The sequence below is a fragment of the Scophthalmus maximus genome, chromosome 13 (assembly GCF_022379125.1).
Source record: "Scophthalmus maximus strain ysfricsl-2021 chromosome 13, ASM2237912v1, whole genome shotgun sequence".
Taxonomy (NCBI): Eukaryota; Metazoa; Chordata; class Actinopteri; order Pleuronectiformes; family Scophthalmidae; genus Scophthalmus; species Scophthalmus maximus.
In genome coordinates this window covers 9,402,831-9,425,359 of record NC_061527.1, presented here as the reverse complement: position 1 = coordinate 9,425,359, position 22,529 = coordinate 9,402,831, and the positions used below count along the sequence as shown (strand labels likewise).

At 41.2% G+C, this 22,529-nt stretch overlaps 1 protein-coding gene across 4 annotated transcripts in view; it reads left to right on the top strand.

Moving 5' to 3' along the window:
- Nucleotides 1-548: 548 nt before the first annotated feature.
- Nucleotides 549-22,529, top strand: part of camsap2a (calmodulin regulated spectrin-associated protein family, member 2a) — a 42,165-nt gene continuing 20,184 nt past the window's right edge. For all 4 annotated transcript variants that reach the window (XM_035647156.2, XM_035647152.2, XM_035647151.2 and 1 more), the window contains exons 1-5: nt 549-800; nt 976-1,180; nt 4,703-4,962; nt 16,594-16,755; nt 18,557-18,640. In XM_035647156.2, coding sequence (XP_035503049.1) covers nt 1,042-1,180; nt 4,703-4,962; nt 16,594-16,755; nt 18,557-18,640 — 645 coding nt within the window. In that variant the 5' untranslated portion in view covers nt 549-800; nt 976-1,041. The remainder of the gene's footprint in view (nt 801-975; nt 1,181-4,702; nt 4,963-16,593; nt 16,756-18,556; nt 18,641-22,529) is intronic.

The following is a 22,529-nucleotide window of genomic DNA, read 5'->3' as shown; positions in this document are numbered from 1 at the left end:
TGCAAGAGGATAACGCTGGTCTGAAACAAGGGGTATAACAGAGACAGTTTTCAAAGATCGGCGTAGAATTATGTAATTAATAACTCTCTTTTCTCGCTAATTGCGTTGCAAACTGCCCTCTTTTGATGCCGCATTCAAGTGTTCGTCGTAAAAAAGGGCAATTTTTCGAATAATACTGTAAAACTTTCACTGTAAAGCAGTCGTGTGGTACGTATATGTTACACGACACAGTGTACTCTAGGCCAGCTGTGATGTGGACTTTATGTTATAGAAAAGTGTATACCCTCCGCAATTATTAATGTGTAGCAGGAAAACGCATTACAGATCTAAAACAGAATTTCGTGATGCAACTTTCTTTTTATATTTTTTAAACCACTTAAACCACTCTACACAACTACATTCATTTTAGTGAATGTAGTTAGACTTGACGCCATTTCGGCAATTCTGGGAGCATACATTCGGGCCAAAATTACCAAACTAACACAAAAGTGTTAACATCCCCGGTGGCAAGTGAAGATGTCGCCCACGCATGCGCATTTCACAGCCAAAGGTGCAGGCTTTGAAGAGGAGCCACAGTGCGGCAGGAGAACCCGCACCGCGGCACCGCGAGTCCAACCAGAGGAGGGACAGACAACACACGTCGGTCATCGATGAGAGGAGACGTGGACATGGAACACAGAAGCCGTCTGTCCCCGAAGAATGGACATTAAGCTCCTTTCATTCCGGTTTAAGAGCAGTTTTTTTGTGTGTTCTTCTGAAATCCAAGAAAACCTTGGTCCGACGGAGCTTCATTCCAACTGGTAGGGAGCAGAAAGGATGAGGGGAAAACACACATACACACACACACACACACACACACACACACACTATGACTAGCGATTCATTGTGTCAGCAACACTGAAAAAAACACGCCAAACGAGCCTCGCATTGGTTTGGACCGAAACGAGCCGGTGAAGAAGTCCTGTGTTTTTCCAGCAGTGAGATGCTCTGACGCGCTGCTGCTGCCGCTGCTTGGCTTCGCGGGCTCTCGACGACAGGAACATGGGTGAAGTCCAGGGCGCCGGGGATGGTCCCAAGACCCCCGTCGCTCCAGCTGTGAAGTCGTTCGAGCACTACGACTTCTCCCGGGCGAAAATCTGTTGCAGCCTCACGTGGCTGGTGGCCAAGGCGTACGGGACAGGTAGGTGCCCCCCCCCCCCAGACACACTGTTACCTGCAGGCTGCAGGAATGTGTTGTTCTTAGATGCTCAGATTGTTTGTTTGTTTGTTTTCCATATGCATGCGTCTGCAGAACCTTATGCAATGAATGATTACTGTATATATATATATATATATATATATATATATATATATATATATATATATATATATATGTCTGTAGTAAGTCCCTACAGCAAACTCAAAAACCGTATCTTCATTGTACAGTAGTGACGTCACGGGCTATTGTAGAGGACCACCGTTGATTCAGTATTGCAATGTTTTCCAATTATATCCCCTGTTTTTTCCATCACCTCCTTCTGCTCTGTTGCTGTTATTGAACAGTTAATACACACTTTCCACACTAGTAGAGGGCTGCAACTAACGATCATTTTCATAATCTCGATTATTCGACGAGTTGTTTGGTCCATACAGTGGTGAAAAATGTCGATCGTGTTTTCCCCCAAACCCCCGAGATGATGTTTGGTTTTGTCCACACACCAAAGATATTCAGTTTACTGTCAAAGAGGAGCAAAGAAACTGGAAAATATTCACATTTAAGAAGCTGAAATCAGAGATTTTTGACTTTTTTCCCCATCAAAACTACTTGAACCGATTAATCGATTATCAAAATAGTTGGTGATTACTAATAGATTAATTGTTGCAGCTTTAATCCAGATAGGAAAGATGAAACCATTTGCAATAATTGAACACTATGAATTAGCATGCTGCCCTACTTAGTGGAGAGGGAGTATAGAACTGCAGAGTTATGAAGGTGTCCCTAATTATGTCACCTTCATGGTACGGAAACGCCTCATGTGGGACTTTGTCAGCAGGGTATACAGCACACGAAGGCTGTACTTTTGCACATCAATGTAGGTTAAATGAGCTTTAAGACAAAAAAGAGCATCCGTTTGTGTACGAATGAGCTGAGAAGGCCTTGCTCCACTTGGACTGTGGTGAAAAAGATTTTGGTCTCAAGCTGCGGGTTTTGGGGGTTTTACATGTTGCTGCAGGCAGATCCCTTTCTGAAAGGCTGCGGAAAAACAGTAATGCAGCCGTTGTCCGACAGTGATCCAGTTTGAATTGGAGGCTGGGCCCCATTTGGAAATTTAGGTGGAGCTATTTTATATTCAGTGCTGATCTCATGACGCATAACTAAACACCTTAGTCGTCCTCTGCCCACTTTCCTCAAAAACACTAAGAATACATTCAGAGCAATGTCTCCCTCAGGTTGACGATATGTATTAGAGATGGTTTGTCATTGTGGCAAACAGCTCCTATATGTCACACTTGAGAGCAGATGGGGAAAAAAACAGCATTACATCACAAGCTGACGTCTGAGCAAGGGAGCCACTTTACCAACGTACTTTCTGTGACTGAACAGTTTATGGCGTTTATTTCCAACAAGACCTAAAAATGAAGAAGCACAGATAATTGCATCATACTTGTTTTTTTTCTAGGTGGACCACACAGATAACTTGTATATTAGTGGTATTCTGCTGCTGTCCGTTGCCACTGTGGTGTAAGAGCACTGTAAGACATGAGCTCTCTCACGGATCCTCTGTGTATTTTCAGTCAGGAGTGAATGAAATGTTCTGACTCCAGAAATGCAGCCTCTCCAGAGAGAGAGGGTGAGGGGGAGTGCAAAAAAAAAAAGAGAGCCAGAGGGGGCTCATCTCCAGATCCCTCCCTACACTGCTCTGAATGCGTCTTCCGTGTTACACCAATGCAAGAGTGCATCAGTGTGTAGTCAAGAACATACATGATGCCAGCCACACAGCAGATCATCTGCTGCCAGGAAAATATTATCAAATCCTATCAAAAGGCAAATAATACTGATACAAATATTTAATGTACTACGCAACTCCACTCTGTCAGTAGAGCTCATTGAATAATTCACCGTGACCAAAAGTGAGACCTCAGTGGGGAAAGCAAATCAGGTTTATTCTCTGTGTCCCCCTGACCGAGTCCTTCGCACATGCCCGTAAGCAAGGAACTAAACTCCAAACAACAGTTGTTTTACTTTGTCAAGAGATGAATACTAAAATATTGTGAATATGAAACAGTTTTGCCGCAAAAGTCTGACAAATACCCGTCTGATTGAATAACAGCACACCGAGTTTTCTGTCTGCAGTGATTCCCGTGGACTGATGTGAACTCTGCCTTTGTAGTTTTTGTTTACAGATGTTTCAGGTTGTTATAATATTTGATCACAGAATAATAGGATTTTTGAGCATTGGCCACAACGGACAAACATTACTGACTTAGTAATTTTCTTTTAATAGAAAGATATGTGCATTGCAGTATCAGCATGAACCAGACTACTGGAAGGCTTTTTTTTAGTTACCTTAGCGAGATGCCAACATACTAAATGCTCCAGGGGTGTTGTTCAGTAGCTCAGAGTGACCTCTGACCTCCCTGTGAAGGGTGAAGGGTGAAGGGGGAGGGGGGCAGGCTGCGTTTTTTTCACTGCAATCAATAACCTACTGGAAAGGCATATGTCCTAAATAGCTGTTATATTGATGTCGTCCGCATTTCTGTTTCCTAATCACACACGGAGTCTCTTTGTAGATGACCTTGTTGATAATAGTCAGTCTAAGCAGGTGATTCACTGACTGTGTGTTTTCACATAAAAGGAGCATCTCATTTGAAAGTATTATTATTATTTAATCTGTCAGGGAGAGACAGGGACTTGCTTTGGCCCTGCTCTCATATCTTGGATATTTTCTCTTGTCAAGCAGTGGTAAAAAAATTTTTTAAAAAGCTTCCCTGCTCAGCAAACACTGACAAGAAAGATGCAAGACAAAAGCAAAATAGAAAAAAAAATGGTACGTAGACCATCACCCTGCAGTGGTCTTGCTTGGGGCGATGCACACCCACATGCATGCTCTGTCTTTGATGAGGCAGGCAGTGAGAGGGGTGTTCCCAGTGAGCTGGAAGTTGCAGAGATATAGACGAGATGAATCGATCGGGTTCCACTCCTGCTGCAGTTGCTATAGCAACGCTGAGATCTATCCACACGTGTTCGTGTCAGGATTTTGTCAAAGCATGTCAGGGGAAGAATGAAGCAAACCTGATAAAGTGAAGTAATGACAGAAAATCTGTGCACAGATCCCCAATAATTGCAACCTCTTGCAGATTTGGAATGAAGCTGTGAAGCTGTCACCACTGTACATCAGCTCATTTGAAGTTTACCTGAATAGTATATTTTTTTATTCCTTGTGAGAAATGGGAGGACAGGAACAGGAAAGAGTTGTTTCTCCCCTGCCCTTTTCCTGTGTTCTAGCTCACACATCTCCCTCCTATATCTTATATATATTTTACACTTTTCAGTTAGCCAGGTATTTTGTTGAATTTGTTGCTCCAAATCTTCTGGCTTGCCATAACATTAGTAACTATTGTAGAGCAGACGATTGGCCACATTGCATGTGGGGGTTTTTCTACAGTGAAGTTGTTGAAATCTCTTGCCCAATGTCCCACTTTTTCCCCCTCCACCATACAGACAGTATCCCGGCTGACCTGAAGGACCCCTTCTACACAGACCAGTATGAGCAGGAGCACCTGAAGCCGCCTGTGACCAGCCTCCTGCTGTCTGCCGACCTGTACTGCAGGGCCGGCAGCCTCGTCCTGAAGAGCGACGGCGCCAAGCCCCTGCTGGGCCACGAGGCCGTGATCCAGGCGCTGGCAGAGCGCGGACTCTACGTCACCGACCAGGAGAGACTCGTCACTGAGAGAGACCTTCGAAAGAGGCCTCTCCAAATGGTAGGAGAAATGAGTGCTCGTTTTTTTTAATAACAATAATAATTTGTTGGCTTATGCAAAAACACTCAACTTCTTGCCTTGTGAGCATTAAGTTGTTAGTATAGTGGTCATCATCCATCTCTCTGTTAAGTATAAGTATTCGTAGCAGTAGAATCTTGAGCCATATTTCATGAACATCTCTTTCCTAATTCCATCTGTTGAACTTGACTTAACCCAGAACGAGGACATTCAGGAGTAGCAAGGTACAAGAACAGAAAAAAAGTATCTACATTTTGGCTTGCGCGTTGCATCCACCCATCTCCAATTATTGTACATGATGTACATACATCTGTATACTGGTCGGATACGTTTTGCACAGGAAAATCAGCAGCTTCTTGCTGCCTTGATATTGAGTTAAGTCCAAGTATTTTATTTTGAAAAGTTAGCAGAGGTTCCTATAAAGAACTGAATAAATAAAAATATAAAAATATTTAGTTAGCCTTAAAATTGGTATCCAGGCCTGTTATAGTTCTCATGGAATTATTTGTAAAATGCAAACACAGGGATTGCTGAACTGAGTTTCCCATCTGTTAATAATAACCAATAATTGTGGTTAATAAGAAGAATTTTTATAAAACAAATTTCATTTAAAAAAGTGCTGCAACCCCCCAAAAAACTAGTACATGCACAGTGACAAAATTAAAAGGCTATACTGTACTTACTCACCCACCCCTCAAATTTCAGTGACTGTCTGGAGATTCAAGCTGATCGTATAACCTTGAGGCCTCCACTATCCTACTGGTTTATCTCTACCCGATCTCTCTGTGTCTATCTGTCGTAGGCATCCTATTGAGTCAGACCCTCATTATTTTTGTGCAAAATCTCAATGGGGGCCTTTATTGCTTCAGTGAGTTGCAATTGAGACACAATTAGCACATAGTGTGCCTGCAGTCTGTTTGTAGAGTCTTGCTGGTTTTTAATTTCCCTTCTATGCTAATTCAAAAGTTATTTAAGTTGCGCCGGGGTTTACATGTCAAGCTCTTTCATTTTGTGAAGAAAACAAGAGATTACTGTTCAAACTTATGAATCAAAATCAAATTAACATAATGTGATTTAAGCAAAACGGTGTGGAATTTGATGTCGAATGTGTGAGACGACTTTAATAATTTTGTGTTCGAGCGTGTAAGTGTGATGTCACCATGATCTGTAGCTTCTAACGTCTCACTGCTTTATAGTTTTATCTCCGAGTCTCGATCTGAATAAGGGTTTTACACTTTTAACCTGACATAGATCACGACTGAATGGTTTGTCCGAGGCCAACTGTGTGTGTGTGTGTGTGTGTGAGAGAGAGAGTGTGACTGAGCAGGTGGCAGTTAATGTGAAAATTAGTTGCTAGAGGGTTTTTCGTTTTCTCGTACTGCCTTCCACTAATCAATATTTCAACCTTACATCCTGCACACCTCATTCCTACCTCTTCCCCATCACCTTCAAATCCTCCTCTTTCTCTCCTTCATGTCTTATTTTATCTCTGTCAGTCTTCCTTTTCACCTTCTGCCTATTCCACACTTTCTCTCTCTCTCTTGCTTTAGTCTTCCCTTTGCTCTCTCTTATTACTTCTCTTGCTCCTTCTTGCCCTCATCTTACCCGCTCGTGTTCTCCGCCCTGTTCTTCCACAGTCATTTCCATTTTCCTTTTCGGCTCTTAACCCTCTCCCCTCCATCTTACACGCCTCCTCCTTCTTTTTTCCACCTTCCCTCACCTTCTTTCTCTCTTCACTTCTTTCCCTTCTTCCTGTTTTGCTGTTTTACTTCACTTTTCCATCTCTAGCGGAAACATTGGTTGCTCTTGTTTTTTGTTGGTGTTCCACTGTTTGCTATGGATTCTAACAGAGATGAAGGATCATCTTTAATGAAGATATTTACTATAGTATAACAGGTCAAAAAACTGAATCCCTGCTGTTGGCAAAGCAGCACATTAAATACGTCTTCATTTAGAGCACATAGCACAAGATCTAGATTCACAGCAACAATAAATTCTGGGAGTTTCGTTAGGGTGTTAAATGTTTACTATGAGCTCTATGAAAGACAGTTTTCTGTGCATTTACTGTTAGACATTGGAATGACAGCTCTGGTGTCGGCTCTTCTGTTATTTAGCTGATAAGGTGACTGTCCTGGCTGAGCTCTGTGGTGGTGTGGTGGAGAGCAGAACCAGCAAAAATAGACTTCTTCTTTTTTTATGGTTTGATGGTTTAAGAGGTTTTTCCCAAGATAAAAACGTCACTGGTTTTGCTCCTGGAGCAGTGAAAATGCAACGATACTGACCACCTAACAGTGATTGTAACCGTAAGCTGCCCTGGATAGGAGGGCCAGCAATGTCATTAAATCCTGCTTCATGGCCTTTCAGCATCATGTTGTTTTTTTTTCGACTCAGCAGTTTGCATATAAGGAATAATAATGATGTTCAGAAAAGGCAACTTTAGTGAATGTTCAGGCAGTTTCAGTTGGTCAGACAAACGCTGCCGACATCTTCTCTGTCATTGTGTATTTCATAACTGAGCATATTTACTGACATTTTTACTGGGTTGCCAAATTCGCCTTGCATTGCGGTGCTATTGTTCCTGTCGCTCTCTCTCTTTCTGTCACTATTCTGCCCACTCATCGCTCTGTCTTCAGCCATGTGACGGGTTCCAACATGTGAAGACGCAGGCTCCAAATTGCGCTCGCCGCCCACTCTCACACACACACACACACACACACACACACACACACACACACACACACACACACACACACACACACTCTGTATCGCTGACACTCTCCTCCACCTGTACAGTGCTCACAGAGAAAGAGAAGGAGAGACGTGGGCTGAGGATTGGAGAATATCATTCTAGTGTTACACATTACATCCCACTTGAAGCACCACTGTGAGCACAGTTATACATTAAAAAGCCAGTAGCTTTAGGATTTAAATGCTTAAGTTTCGATCGTAGCTACAGGTTCAACGACATCTAGATGTGCTGATGTAGAAAGGAGAATAGATTTGCAAATCATTAAGGTGACGATTGAATGTTATTCCCAGATGCCAAACCTTGAATGTCATGGCTTTAATATTTAATAAAGTTGTAGTAAATACTGTAGTTAATGAGACTCTGTCATGATGTGAGATGTATGCAGTGAATACTTATAGTAAGAGGCACCGGACCTTATATGGTTTCTGAGTTGCTTTATTGGCTATATAGGTGCTGTCTCTGTGATTGTACTGTATGTCAGAAGAGCAGTAAAACAGACATCTTTATTGTCATCCTTTTTTCAGCGAACGCTTTCAAATCCAACCTTAATGGAAAATGCACTTTTAATTTGCTCGTGAAACCATATTTTGCTGCTCTGGACTGAAAGAATTTACAAGAATCAACCCTTTTTTTTTTTTTACTTATTTGACTTTTGTTTTGTAATCTACAGCAAAGATATGTGATGTAGAAGAAACTCAGATGCCTGACAAATAAAAGTGAACACTGGTTTAAATCAAATAAACATTAACTTTTTGGGCTCATTTTGAGGACAATGTCAAAATGTGACCTGGTTAATTAATATATAACTCAAAATTTTTTTGGGGAAAAAAAAATATTAACATCAAGGTATGTTATGGTCAAGAAAACCATGCATGGAATACAAGGAACAAGCTAAAAAATGTATTATTATTATTGTTATTATTATTATTATAATATAATTTAATTAAAATGTATTTAGCTTATTACATAACTAGAAATCATCCTTTCACATGCATCAGACAGTTTGCAGTGTCAAGGGAGGAAGATTTCCTTTCATATTGTGTGTTGGATATTATGTATCATATGTAATGATGTTTGCATTTTAATACATAAACATCATATTGATATTAAACATACAAAAAGAAAACACCACGATGTTCACTTTGACCGTGTGACAGATTGAATCATCAACTCATTTATGACGTGGATGAATGGAGGTGAATCTGCTTCTTACTGCTCGTCTCCCTCGCTTCTTCTGCCTCCATCACAACTCCCATTGAGCAGGCGCTCCGTTTCCATGGTTACATTCCAGTAGGCAGGGTGTTGTTCGTGAGTGTGTGTGTAGGTGGGTGCAAGAGTGGGGGTGCTCATGCTTGCCTATGTCGCATGTGCAGCTACGTGCTGTCTCAGAGTGTGTGTGTGTGTGTGTGTATAGTGGGGGGTTGTGATAGTGCCGAGCGCTGCCCCGCCAGGCCCTGAGCTGGAGGAACACTGAAATGCTGGATTCATACAAACAGGCAGACGGCATTTATAAGACGCTGCATCACGCACACAGACACACATCCATAAGCTAACCTCAACATCAAACCTAAGCTTCCTCTGTCATTACTCTCTCTTCTCTCTGCACTTGATCTCACGAACAAAGGCGAGCGGAAGCAGCAGGGCAGAAGAGAAGCCCATCCAAGTACTTTCTGTCCTCGCAGGCCTCGGCGAAGTCACAGCCAGTATGTCGTGCTCATTGCCAGCAGCGACTCCCAGACAGTACAGTATGGATGGTTAGGCAGGAAGCAAATTATGAGACGTCATCTCTCTACACTTACTAGAATTAGACTGTGATTTAGATGATGTTTTGTTTATTTGTGCTTTAGGAATTAATTTATAGGGTTTGTTGTTTTTTATTTTTTTTAAACAGCACGGCTGGATCCACAGAACTGGCGTCTGCAATCTGACACAGGAGCACATTTGTGTTGAGGCCCTTTTTTATCTTTCTTATCAGTTCCTGCAGCAGACTTCAGTGAACAATGATTGCTTTTGACCCCTGAACTTTTAAGTGTTTGGTCTGTTGTTACCTCTTTTGTTAATCCAGAATCAATGCACATATACTGTTCATCTTGCAGTAAAATTCTGCATATGGGCAAAGAACGCCACCATATTTTTAGGCCTTTTAGTTCAGGGAATTGTGCGTCCCTGTGAGCTTTAGAGGAAACAGCTCCTGGCTGGTTTTTCCTTTGCAAACTGATCCCAGGTGAGGGCCTGGCATTTAGGATCGATATCTTCAGGAAAGAGCAACCATACCCAGACGAGGGACATCCTCAGGGGAAAGGGCTTGAAATACGGATTGCAGGTGAGTCTGAAGATGCAACACAAACAAAGATGAACACTTAACTCACTGTTCTACTTTAACGCACTGCCTTTTTCAGTGCTGAAGATCCATATCGATATTAAATGCTAAATCTTTGTATCTCATGTTACAGCACTGTAAGCTTATTATATACTAAGAGAGAAAATCTGTCTTTTTCTCTATAGAATTTGGAGCAAGGATTTTATGAGATATTATCCTCACTCCACAGCTCTAGAAAATGTTTTATTCACCTGATTCTCCCTAACCATGACTTAACAAATGTAAGGATTGTCGAGGCGGTGGTGGCACTTAATGAATGATGAATTATGCTGTTGCAGGAATCCCATTATCTAAGATTAGAATGAACCGTCATTGTATTGGTTATTCTGCTACAACGTGTGTTTTCATTGCAGTTTTGATTCACACAAAACCTAAACATGTCAATAAGTGATGATGAAGTAAACACACAATTTCACAACGCAATAATAGGGATTGTGTTTTAAATGTGTCAATAGAAACACACTGAAGACAGCTATTAGAATATATGTCTTTCTCTTTCTCAATCATAAATAAAAATAATGAGGAGTTATGCATTTCCCTTTAAATGTAGTCAAACACTTAAGTCAAGCGGCCTTTTATCACTATCCACACATGAAACAGTTTCAGCCCAGAGGACCCTTTCAAACACGATGGAGGGATTTGGAGTGCAGGCGTATCTCCAGGGTAGGTCAACACTGGCTGCTAGCCATGCTCCTGTCCTCAGATAGTGTTCTAAGGTTAGCCTTGAGGTTTCTATATAATTGCTGGGTTGGGTCTGGAGCATATGGAGGGGGAAGGTATGCTGCTTAAAAGCTCCTTTTCCCACAAACCATGCCAGACCTCACAGTTGGTAATTTGTGAATCCAAATGTGTACATGGGCATGAGTGCAATTGTGTGTGTGTGTATTTTTTAATTTAAGCGCACTGCTGGGCATGCTGTGAAAGCAGTCATGCCAAATATCCGTTTGAAAAGGAGAACGAATGCTAAAAAGAAAAAAAAGAAAAGGGCTCGGTTTAACACACCCAAAAGATTTAATCACGATCTGTCTTAATCCAAACTGCTTCATTGAAGTGCAGCCTCATCTGCTCGAGTTGGAACCGATCAGCTTTGTTTACTGGGGAAAGTCATGAGTCTTAGAAATTAAATGTTTAATTTCATTTCAGTTTAAATTTAGCTTCTATGACTTTGAGCCAAGCTAGCGACCAGCCTCAAGGCACAGTTGTGTCAGTCTGTCTGTTGGCCAGTCCACCACACCAACAACTATTGGATGAATTTTTGTGAAATTAACTTCAAGTATCCAGGTTCCTCAAAGGAAGGATCATGATCATTTTTGGCTATCCCGTAACTTTTTAAATTACAGCAGATATTATGGTGGTAGACTCTTGTTCCTTCATCACATCTGTGAGATGATGAAAACTAGATCCGCTCTTCAACTTGAACTGTTTTCTTCCTTTTACTTTACTCTACTTATGGTGACCTTCAAAAGAGACCAGAGAGAGGTACAGCTGAGTGCTTTTCCATGTCCAGCTGCGTAGGCGTAAAGTGTCCTGAATCTGGACAGATTCAGCTTTATTTTATCTTCTGCCCGAGCCTGTGGACCTGGAAAGGGGAGATGTAATACTAAAAGCAGACTGCATTTCAATATTACATCACTCCAGAGCTAATGTCAAATCACAGACCAGGAGATGTCTGGTTTTGTGCATGTTCAGGTTATGGCTATTCTCTGCTCACACTTTGTGTGATAAAAATATATTTTTAACAAAAAAACGTAGGGGATAATGATAAATAATCATGAAGCCATGTAGTTAAAGCTCAGGCTGATTATTACCCATGACCCACTGCAGCGTTTTAAATGATTTTATTGTAAGTCACGCTAAAGACATTACTGTAGTGAGTACCCCAATTAAGATTGTCGGAATAAAGTCATTCTGTTGATTTTAATGATTTCCCAAAAAAAGAAAATCAGAGATTTTATTAAATTATGACGCGGATGGGAAGTATTTTGCATCTTCTGCGATGAATACCTGGTTCAGAACACAACAAGCAGCTCAAAGCTCTGACAATGGAGATTCCAGTTTATTGAAATGCATCACACACTGTCTTTTTGTAGGTCACTGCGTCTCGTGTTTGTATTTCCATTGTGCGGTGGTTAAATCAGGCTTCCACAGAGGATGTTCATCTCTCCTTTTTCGCTAAGGAGCCATATTTCCGGATGGAAATACGGAGATCCAGCAGTGTAACGGCACAATAAAAACACAGAGGAGCATCTTCTTACCTCCTGAGAAATCAATACAAGATTTACGGATTTAATCATTTTAGATGAGAAAGCACATTTACTGCGTGTGGATGTATGTTTTTGTGTCTGTATGGATTCCTCAATGAGTGATTATAATTCTTTAAAATTAGAAGAACAAATAGGAAATATATAAACAGTTTTCATTGTCAGCATGTGATAAAAGCATTATCTTTGGGAAAGCAGGGACAACATGTTAGCAAATAATCCTATAATTAGAAAGTGGCCAGATTGCGTTCTGGGGGGAAATAATCAACTGGAGAGAGATGGCAACATTTCCCCCTCTTGTAGCTGCCTACATACCCCCAAGCAAGGCATTTGATCCCTGAACGCTCCAATGGAGCTGCTCATTGGCCAGCGGTGGAAGACAGAGGTCGCTCTGAGTTATGGATACGTGCAACTGAATGCATGTGAAGTAAACTGATGCTGAAGGAAAGTGTATGTGCTCAGCAGACATGAAGGTTAGAAAACATGACGTCATGAGATAACACGGAGGAAATGGCCTCATTTCGAAAGACAAGCAGATCTGCTCTATGGTGAGAAAGGCTGTCCTACTAGTATAAACCTCTTCTCTCCCTCAGAACTAATTCAGTTGCGGCATACTGTCTGTTGTACACTGCACTTCATGGGCACTGGGTGCAGAGGACCATTACAGAATACACCACGTTTATTGAGATCGCAAGAGAATATTTGAAGTTCAACTAGAGGGTCAGCTCTTAAACCTGCTGAAATCCCAGTCACAGCGGAACCTTTAGTATCTTGGATGTGTGGGAATCTGTCGGTGGAGCTTTTAAAGAGGACTCTGTAATGTTTGGTAGACTTGACTTCCTAGAGGAAGATGTTTCTTTGAACATGAAGCAGCTTTCTGTTTCCGTTTCATCACAATTGTTGTGTTCGTGGAAATGTCCTTTTTGAATCGCACGCCATTGCCCTCAAGACCGATAAAAATGGTCCACCGCACCCGGTGCAGAGTAGCATTTTGCCTGCGTATCTCTACCATGTGTTCACGTAATGTTGTATTAGACAGCCAATCACTAGCATTAATAGATCTTGGTACAAGCATCCAGCATCCTTATTGGCTCGCTGACGCTGGTGAGATTTAGTACTTGGGTATTGAAATTTGGTGCTGAATAACAAGGCATTTTTCAAAAGTATCCACACAATTCGATCAGCGCAATAAATGTATCGCAGTTCAGAACCCAACTTGAGAGTTAAAAACATTTTTATACAATTTATATAAACTACTGCTAATTGTTGACATCTATAACTTGTAAGTGCTGTAAGAAGCCACGCTTACAATGTCACTGTGGAATTAACAGTTGAATCCTGGAATAAGCATGTGGTCCTCCACTGGCCGCACAATGGCCTTGGTGTCATGTATTGTGATTAGTGACTGTAGGTCTGCCGTCTTGCAAACAATATTAGTTCACCTTGTTGTCATTTTATCTCACCAGACCACCGCAGATCCAAATCAATATCCTTGAATCGTTCAGCAGAAAGGAGGATGGAGGAGCGGAAAGAGGCCCTGGAGGATTTAAGCAGGAACCCTTGGCTTTTTTGAAATTGTTGTTGCCTGGAGTTGATCATTTTGCCGTCAAAATACAGGGCAGATTTGCAACTGTGCTCTGCAAACCAATAACAGGATGTGAGTGCGTTCGTTAGTTAGTGTGTCCCTGGGATAATGTTTTTCAGTGTGTGGACAGGCTTAATGAAGGCCAATAGGAAACATCTTGACAGCGTATTATTAAATGGGTCTGGTTTGTTGCTGGGTTGCCTGATCAGAGATAGTGGAAATTAAGCATTTAGCTAATGGTATGTCATTTCAGAGCTCAAGTTGCACTTACAGTTACTAAACTGGCTGCCAATCTGTCCATATATTCCAATACTATACTGTGTTGTTGTTTTTTTCAGCTGACATTGCACAAAGCTCACAATCACAACCTTGTTGTACAACATGGTATCAAGTGTGTTGTTGTTTGATGTGTCGCAAAGAAGCCATAAGATAAAGGACTTATACACATGACTGCGCACCGTGAGTACATGAGTACTCCAAGAGACAATCTGCGGCTTAGTCTCGTCCACTTTCCCAGAGGGGAAAAAAAGAATTCCGTTTTGTAAAAGCGTGTACCTTTTTATTTGGCTTTTGTGCAGTGCATCCTTGTGGATCTTCAAAGCCCCTTTAAACATTATGGCTGATTTATTGGATTGGCTCATGGAAAAGCTGCTGCTCAGGAATAAATATTTGGCAGTCTAATTCCTGGGTGGTACACACTGGATACACAAGATTATAGAGACTAATGGAGGGAGCTAAATGTAGGAGCTGAGAACTAAAACACAGATCACCAGTATATCGCCATGGTGCCGTAAAGACAATGTGATATTTTACATTTATCTTGACTTTCAAACTAAAGTAATTGATCAATGTTTCCTGACTGTGAGAGGTTCTGATTATGCCTCTGTATTGGTCTGTTTTGACCTAGAGGAATAATGTTCCACAGCTAGTTAGTATAGCTAATGAGGCAAAACTAGGCTTAAGAATAAGCAGAAAAGGGAAAAGAGAATAAGCTCATCAGTCATAGACTACACTAACAAACTATACAAAAAATATACGTGCTATATGCAGAAAAAAAGGTTTTAAAAGCAGTTTTGAGTTCTTTAATGGAGTCCAGTACAGGGAAGTGAATCTCAAAGCTTTGGGTGCAGCACAAGACTAGGCCTTGGCCCCTATTGTGTGGAGGCCGCTGGTGGATAAAGACCACAGGAGTGTTCAGCAGGAATCTAACTGGCACCGAGCAAATCTAATCATAAATATAGAAAAACAGAGCGTGGTAACGGCAAAAAAAATAAATGTTGCAGTCGTATTTTAAAGGAAGCTCCCTCATTATTGCGGAAAAGGCTCTCACATCTTCTCATTATTGTGCATCCTGTAATAATTAAGTAATATGTTGCACAAAGTAAAGGCAAAACACACCGGCATGTCTGACTTGCCACATACCTGTGACACTCACGATCCCTTAGCAGAACCTGACTCAGTTGTGGGGCGGCCATCTGCCTCGACCGGTTGGGGGGAGAGGAGAGGGAAATGAGGGAGAGAGACCAGGAACAGTTGTGTTACCGTTGTGTTTGAGCCCAGTCAGACTGGTTCTTATAATGACAATAATAATGGTGACACTTCTAGATGTAAGGATGTTGTTAATGTTAGATCTAACAGATCTAACATTAGTCCTCAAACACTCATCGCTACACTAACTGTATATAATGTGCAGTCTCTTCAGCAATAATGATGAGCATCATCACTTCAGCGTTCAGTTCAATTCATTGGTCTCTGTTGTCAGGAAGGTGTCTTATTCAGGCTTCTCTCGGGCCAGCAGTCACTGTGAGGAAAGTGGGTCGTGTAACCAGGGATGGATGCACTTGTTTCCAGGGCAACATCCACAAGGGAATATTCAACTGAAGACGGGCTTTCAGATGTACAGTACAGTAAAGAATTTGGAGTCCGGGTCCGACATTTAATGAATCACTGCCTCTCCGATGTCATGGCCGCCACCCACGTTACACTTTTATGCCTTTTGCAGGGAATCTTACTCACTTGTAAGAAGAAAGAAATGGCCACTGGCCTAATTTTTACTTTTACTGATAAAAACAGAAACTCATTAAAGACTAATTACAAGGCTCATTACAAGTCTGAAATGAAAATAATTTACTTTTTGCAGTACACTCTCTCTGTCGCAGACTGGATGCTTTGTTAGTAAGAAAAACCTTCAGATTAAGGTTTGCCTGCTCAGATTCACGTTTGACGACGTGACATTTGGACTTGGATTTGTTTGCATCCAAAAGGATACAGGACACTGTGTTCTTTATGCACTTGTGTTACTTTGATCCGGTAAAGGCATCCGATCTCCCTCTAGTCTGAAAGATCAATCTGTCACGGTGATTAAAGCGATGATTCAAACTTAAAATCCTCTCAGCAAAGTGGTCAGATTTCTTATCAATCAATTTCTTCTCATACACCAAATAATTTGACCATTGCAGTTTGACTTAAAACAGGTGATACAGGACTGAAGATTCATATTATTGCATTTTCTGTGAGGTAGCAGGGGGAGTGAAAACATGTGCAACTATGTCCAGGAAATTGAGTATCTGCTCGTATTTGCCAAGTTACCTTCATTTTCTACCCTCTCAACCTGTCTCTGTGTTGTTTTCTCTTCCAGAGTGCCCACCTGGCAATGATAGACACTCTGATGATGGCGTACACAGTGGAGACTGTGAATGTGGACAAGGTGATGGCCTGTGTTTGTCAGTATTCGTCCTGCAAGCCTGAGTTGGAAACGCCATATGATACAGAGGATGCAGTGACCACCTGGATCAACAAGGTGGGTATCAGTGAGTAACCAAGCCTACGCCTGTGTATGTGGATTGTTACAGGAAGTTAAGAACAGCCGACGCTAAATACCGCCAGCCTGTGTTTCCTGAAGCTAGTACATTATATCTGGTGGTGTGTCCATCGTATCTAAGTGTGCACATTTTAATGGACAGATATTAAAAACAGAACCCAGTGTGAGCTACGGTGCTGGCCATTTGGGGATAATACATTTGAACTAAGCCATCTTGTGTCAGTGTCTTGTCAAGGCAGAAGAAGGCTGGTGCATATTCTGTACCCAGGAGAGCTTGAACTAACCTGACCTAAATACCATCAAATCTGTTACACATGAATGTACACCATGTCTCTGAGCCCCGAGGTTACCATACAGGTGAACTCAGAACAAATGAAAAAAAAAACATCCTCCTGGGTATTATACTGGAGGTGGAAAGGTCCACTTTGTGACTGATACCTAGGTTGACATGTGTTTTCTATAGAAAGTGAGTAAATATGATACAGGAGAATATGACAATGTCAAGTGAAATGTTAGTACTTTTTTGTTCGGACGATGGCGTCCTTGAACATTCCCAGCTTCTCATGGCTCTTGGCCCTCACTTCTGACCCTTCACATTATTCAACTGACAAGGGATTTTAAAGGCTAATACTGATTATATTGTTTGAGGCTGCTGTTAAGCATTTTTTTGTATCCTTGTATACATTTTCTGGAACTTGTAATTAGGTCTATTTCAACCAATTAGAGAATTATGATGCACAAGTACACAAAGGAAATAAGTGTCCATTGAGTGTCTTTATTTTGGAATAGCCACATGTTAAGGCCTATTCACCCATGTACATGAAAATGCTCTTGCTTAACTACTCTAAACCTTACCTTGAAGCCATACTGTACAATTACGCAGTTGAACCATAAAATATATACATACAATACATATTATATGTAGTATTTTTGCACCTACATGCACTGTGTGAATCAGCTTTATTTAATTATAAGGTATAAGTGGCTGTCTACATGGTCTGCATATGCAGATGGCTCTAACTCCTCCATACAGGGCCACAAGGCCCAGTCTGTTTACATTCTTCTGGAAGGAAGTCGAGGCTATTGCCAGCTCTGAGCTGCGCACACACACACACACACACACACACACACACACACACACACACACACACACATACAGTAAGGACACACTTACACTTACACATACAATTACTACATGGGGTGTGGTCGTTGAGTCCTACTGGTCGGACATATGGCTCTCTGCATGAGTCCCTATTCCTATTCCAGTGGTCCAAAATTCACCAGCTTAAAACACAGTTTCTGCTTTAACTTGACATACCACAAGTTGTTCTAAAGTGAGATTTAATTTAATTCGCTTCAGTTTGAGTCCAGTGTACTCTGATTAAATCCAAATGCCAGTTGATTAAGGGGAAAAAAAACAAAGACTCCCACAATATATGCCTTTAAAAAGAGACTTTTATTGTTTTATTCTATAAATAATAGGATGGTCATGGTCCCAATTCAGTTATAATTGTATACTTTACAACCAAATCAATATGCTTCAATATTAGTGAAATGCTATTTTCCCTCTGTTTTTACTATGGATGCTAAAATTTCAATATTAACTTTTACAGAATTAACTATGGAGGTACGAAACAAATAATTTTTAATTCAATCTTTGTATGAAAGCAATATGAGTTTAAGTGGAAATAATAGTCATAGTATTCTCCTTATATTGGATTTTACTTCACACTGTTGCTGGTTTATGAAAGTATAATCCTGTTTGTCGTCCTTCTCGCAGGTAAACGAATATCTGAAAGACACCGTTGCTCAGGAGCAGAGGAAGAAGGAGACGCAGAGTGCCGACCCTGCTGAGAGTCCTCGGGTGGGTTTTCTTCCTTTCCTTTCTTTTCCTCTTCTTTCCTCTCCCAGCTTTAATACACCACTATTTGCACATGGACATGCAGACATCACGATTTAGATGGACAGTTTCAAACCAAGCTAAGTGAAATCCGTGGCTACCCTTAATGGATTTACATCAGCAGTCGTCTTTTGACTGACAGTATTTGTCCCAGGCCTCTGTGTCACTTTGATCTCCGGGACCAGTTTCCTCGACGGAACTCAAAGCTGTTAAACCCCCAGCTACCATCGGGAGAAAACCTCGCTCGCATAGAGCATGTCTGAGATTGAGAGGAAGCTCAATATGTATTTATGAAAGGGAAAAGGGAGGGAGAAGATCAGGCTTCATCTCTAACACCATAACGAGTTTATTTACCCTGATGACTGCGCAAGCTTCACTCACTTTATTTGTTCCGTAACCAGCAGATCAGTGCTTTCTAGTCTAATTAGGCCGGCAGTCATTTAGTGCAGGATCGCCCATGTCCAGGGTCCAGCCCTCAGTCCATATCTGTTATATAAGTGACTCTAGTACAAGCAGTAATTTCTAATGCCATAAGACAGACTTGGGTGGCCTGCGCGCGTATACATGCGTGCGTGTGTATTATGTAAGCACATACAGTACATATTGTTATGTATTTCAGTCACTGGAGTAATCTGTGTTTGTATTATGTAGTTTGAAACCGCATTCACAATAAATCATCCACAGATCCACTGAATAATGTTTTAATTCAAAGAACACTCACAGCAGAGTAAGCTAATGTGTATCCATTCATGAATTTCATAATCACGTCTGTGTAAGTGCGTGTGCACACATGTATTTAGACTGTACATGTTTTGGCTGTTTCAGTAATGGCATAAGATCAAATATGTAATTTTCCTCACTGTGTTGTGCAAAACTAGCGCTGCTTATTTTCATTGATAAAAGAAAATAACAATAATGGTATTCCATGCATTCAATATGCAAATGATAATATTTCATTCTGACACCAAAAGAATTACAGATGCAGATTTAGACAGTTTTTTTTTGTTTTTTGTTTTTTTTAACAAATCTCTGTGTCATCAGATTTCCAGTGACTAGAAGGCTTTTTGTGTGAAGTAGCTGATGTAAATCTGCAGGATATTGCTCCGTTTGGGAGGAATGAACTTTGCAGCTCAAAAATAAATAAATAAATAAAGCGGGGGAGCTGTTGTTCAACTGTATATTCTGTATGTCTTCATGTTCCATAATGAGCTAACTGTTCAGATATATTGCTCTCAGGAAATGAAGACCAGTGACATTTCTGTGATTTTTGAATGATGCAGAGGGTTTTAACAAGACTCACTGACCCCTGAAAGTCATGAACACCCTCAACACATGTTACATAACATGAGGGTTTTCTGTTCACATCCATCAGCAGCAATATGTTCCTCTTTAATATTAATTTTCTCTTTTATACAATAAGTAATTTTGCCTTGCCCTTTGATCTCCACGCACATGACTACATCTTATTTTCCTCAGACTCATCCGTACCCCCACTACTGTTTTGGGTCACGCCTCTTTCCCTGGCTTCCTCTCTGTCGCAGGTTATGTCAGGCAACACACTGTGACACCACACTACCAGTGTTTAGCTAGAAAGTTTACCTAAGGGAAAATATTGCAACCGTGTCCCTTGTGTTTTAGCATGCAGAGAGTTGAAATCGAGCACTGCAGTTGATGCACGTGTGTGTGTGTGTGTGTGTGTGTGTGTGTGTTTCCCATCTCTGTCCCAGGGGTGTGCAGACTTCCACAGCATTTGATGCTGATCTGACCAGTCAGTGTGCAGACGCAGCACTGCATGCCTCAGCTATCGCTCAGGGACACAGGAGGATGCACACACTTTTAACTGGTGAAGCTGAATCACATCCTCACTACAATTTTTTTTAACTGATTAAAATCAGAAACATGAACATTTGAACATATAAATGACAGAGACCATCTTTGAGAAAAAAGTATTGAACTCAAACTTTTTGACTTTTCAGTTTGGTCCATGTCCCATCTGCTAACATGTATGAGGTGCGGTTCGTGACCTATACTGCCAGCAGGGGGCGATCAAGATGATTTGGCTTCATTTTGGGGGAACTGTCATGTCGTCCATTTTTATATACAAACAGACTATTGACCCCTAAAAGTCATGAACACCCGCAACACATGTTAGATAACATGATGATTTTCTGTTTTCACATTTATCAGCAGCAGTAGCATTTATTCTGTTGACAATATGTTTTCTAGAAGAAAAACAATATTATGCAGGTTGTGTGTTTCTCATGTGTTAGAAAGTCCCTAAATTTGACATATTTTCATAATTTTTGGCGGATGACATTTTTATTGTGTGGGTCAAAAAAACCAAAAACAGGCTAGGAAACAAACTATATAACTCAAACTGCACTAATATGCAAAAAGTTGGGTTTTTTTGTGTGCTGACGCCTAGGCAGCTCCATCTATCCTCCCTCTGCCCCCATCTCCCCCCAACTCCCCATACCTCCCCCTCCTGTCTTTGCAGTACGACTGCAGTGTGAGTCACACAGGCAGCAGCTTCTTCTTCTGTCAGACATAGAGAGACATGCGTCCTCCCAGGACATCACTGTGGAGCTTTTCACCAGGGAAACTGTGTTTTTTATGGGGTGAGGGTGGGAGCGCAGGGTAAGGCAACGTCAGGACAGAGAGGAAAGGACTAATCCTTTTGAGTTGCGAAAAGCTCAGCCGTAGCTCCACCGCACATGTCTGGCTTCAGAGGATGAACTTTGATGGGAAGAGGCAGAGTCACGGGGTGATTGAAGTGGGGTTGGGTGTGGTGCGCATGTGTGTGTAAATACACAAGTGCAATATTCTGTGTGTGTGTGTTGTAAGGAGATGATGGATTAAGGCCGTACCTCGCCCCAGGGGTTTGATCGGTGGTCTTAACAGATTTTAAACTCCATCTAACCCTGCTTACCACACAGTTAGATCATCACATGCAGAGAGTTTTCCTCTCCCCTGTCTTATTCTCAAGATTGGGGCAGCAGGGTTTTGTAGTTGTATGTTCAGGACAAAATGACTTTAAATATTAAGGTCAACCTCTTTCTTATTTGCACTTAATCATAACCCAAAATTCACACCCTGGCCACTCATTGTCATTTTCTCTCTGGACAATAAACAGAAATCATGAACATTTTTCATAGGCAGAAATAGGCACATTTAAAAATACAGTAGAAAATAAGCAGGGCTGCACCACTGGTATCTGTTTGTAGGTATCTGATGTGCTGTTATCACAAATGCTTTTGTTTGAATATTAATCCTCAATTTTCATATAGTGGAATATGTAATCATATTTGGCGTAGATGCCTAATGTAGTGTATGAGACAAAGCTGTCTAGTTGTTTTTCTACCAGCTAACCGGCAGTGATGTCGGTAACATGTAGTGTACACCATGTAACTACGATTCAATAAACATGATAATGATGTATAGTATAGACAGGGAAGGAATAAATACAGTGAGTAATAATACAATGCAATTGTGTATTGCACAATTGGTCCAGTAAATGTGTATACTACAATCAACTTTTGTTGTCACCCAGAGAACTGCTCATTCGCGGGGGGGAATCTGCCTTCTGATGTAATTATGACATGCGACTCGGATATATACGCAGTATTTCCTCACTACCATTTTCCAAATGATGTAGTGAGGGGAATGTTGATATATAAAACATGATCTGTTTTTCTGTCATCGATCATTTCTGCTGTCAACTATAATCGGATCAGTGCTCTTTTTATCTGATGGCAAGCCTGCTACACATCAATACAGTCACATTCAGGCTGTGGAATTAGTTTCAAAGGCGGCCCATTCACTGGCAAACAGATAAAACTGATTAACTAATATG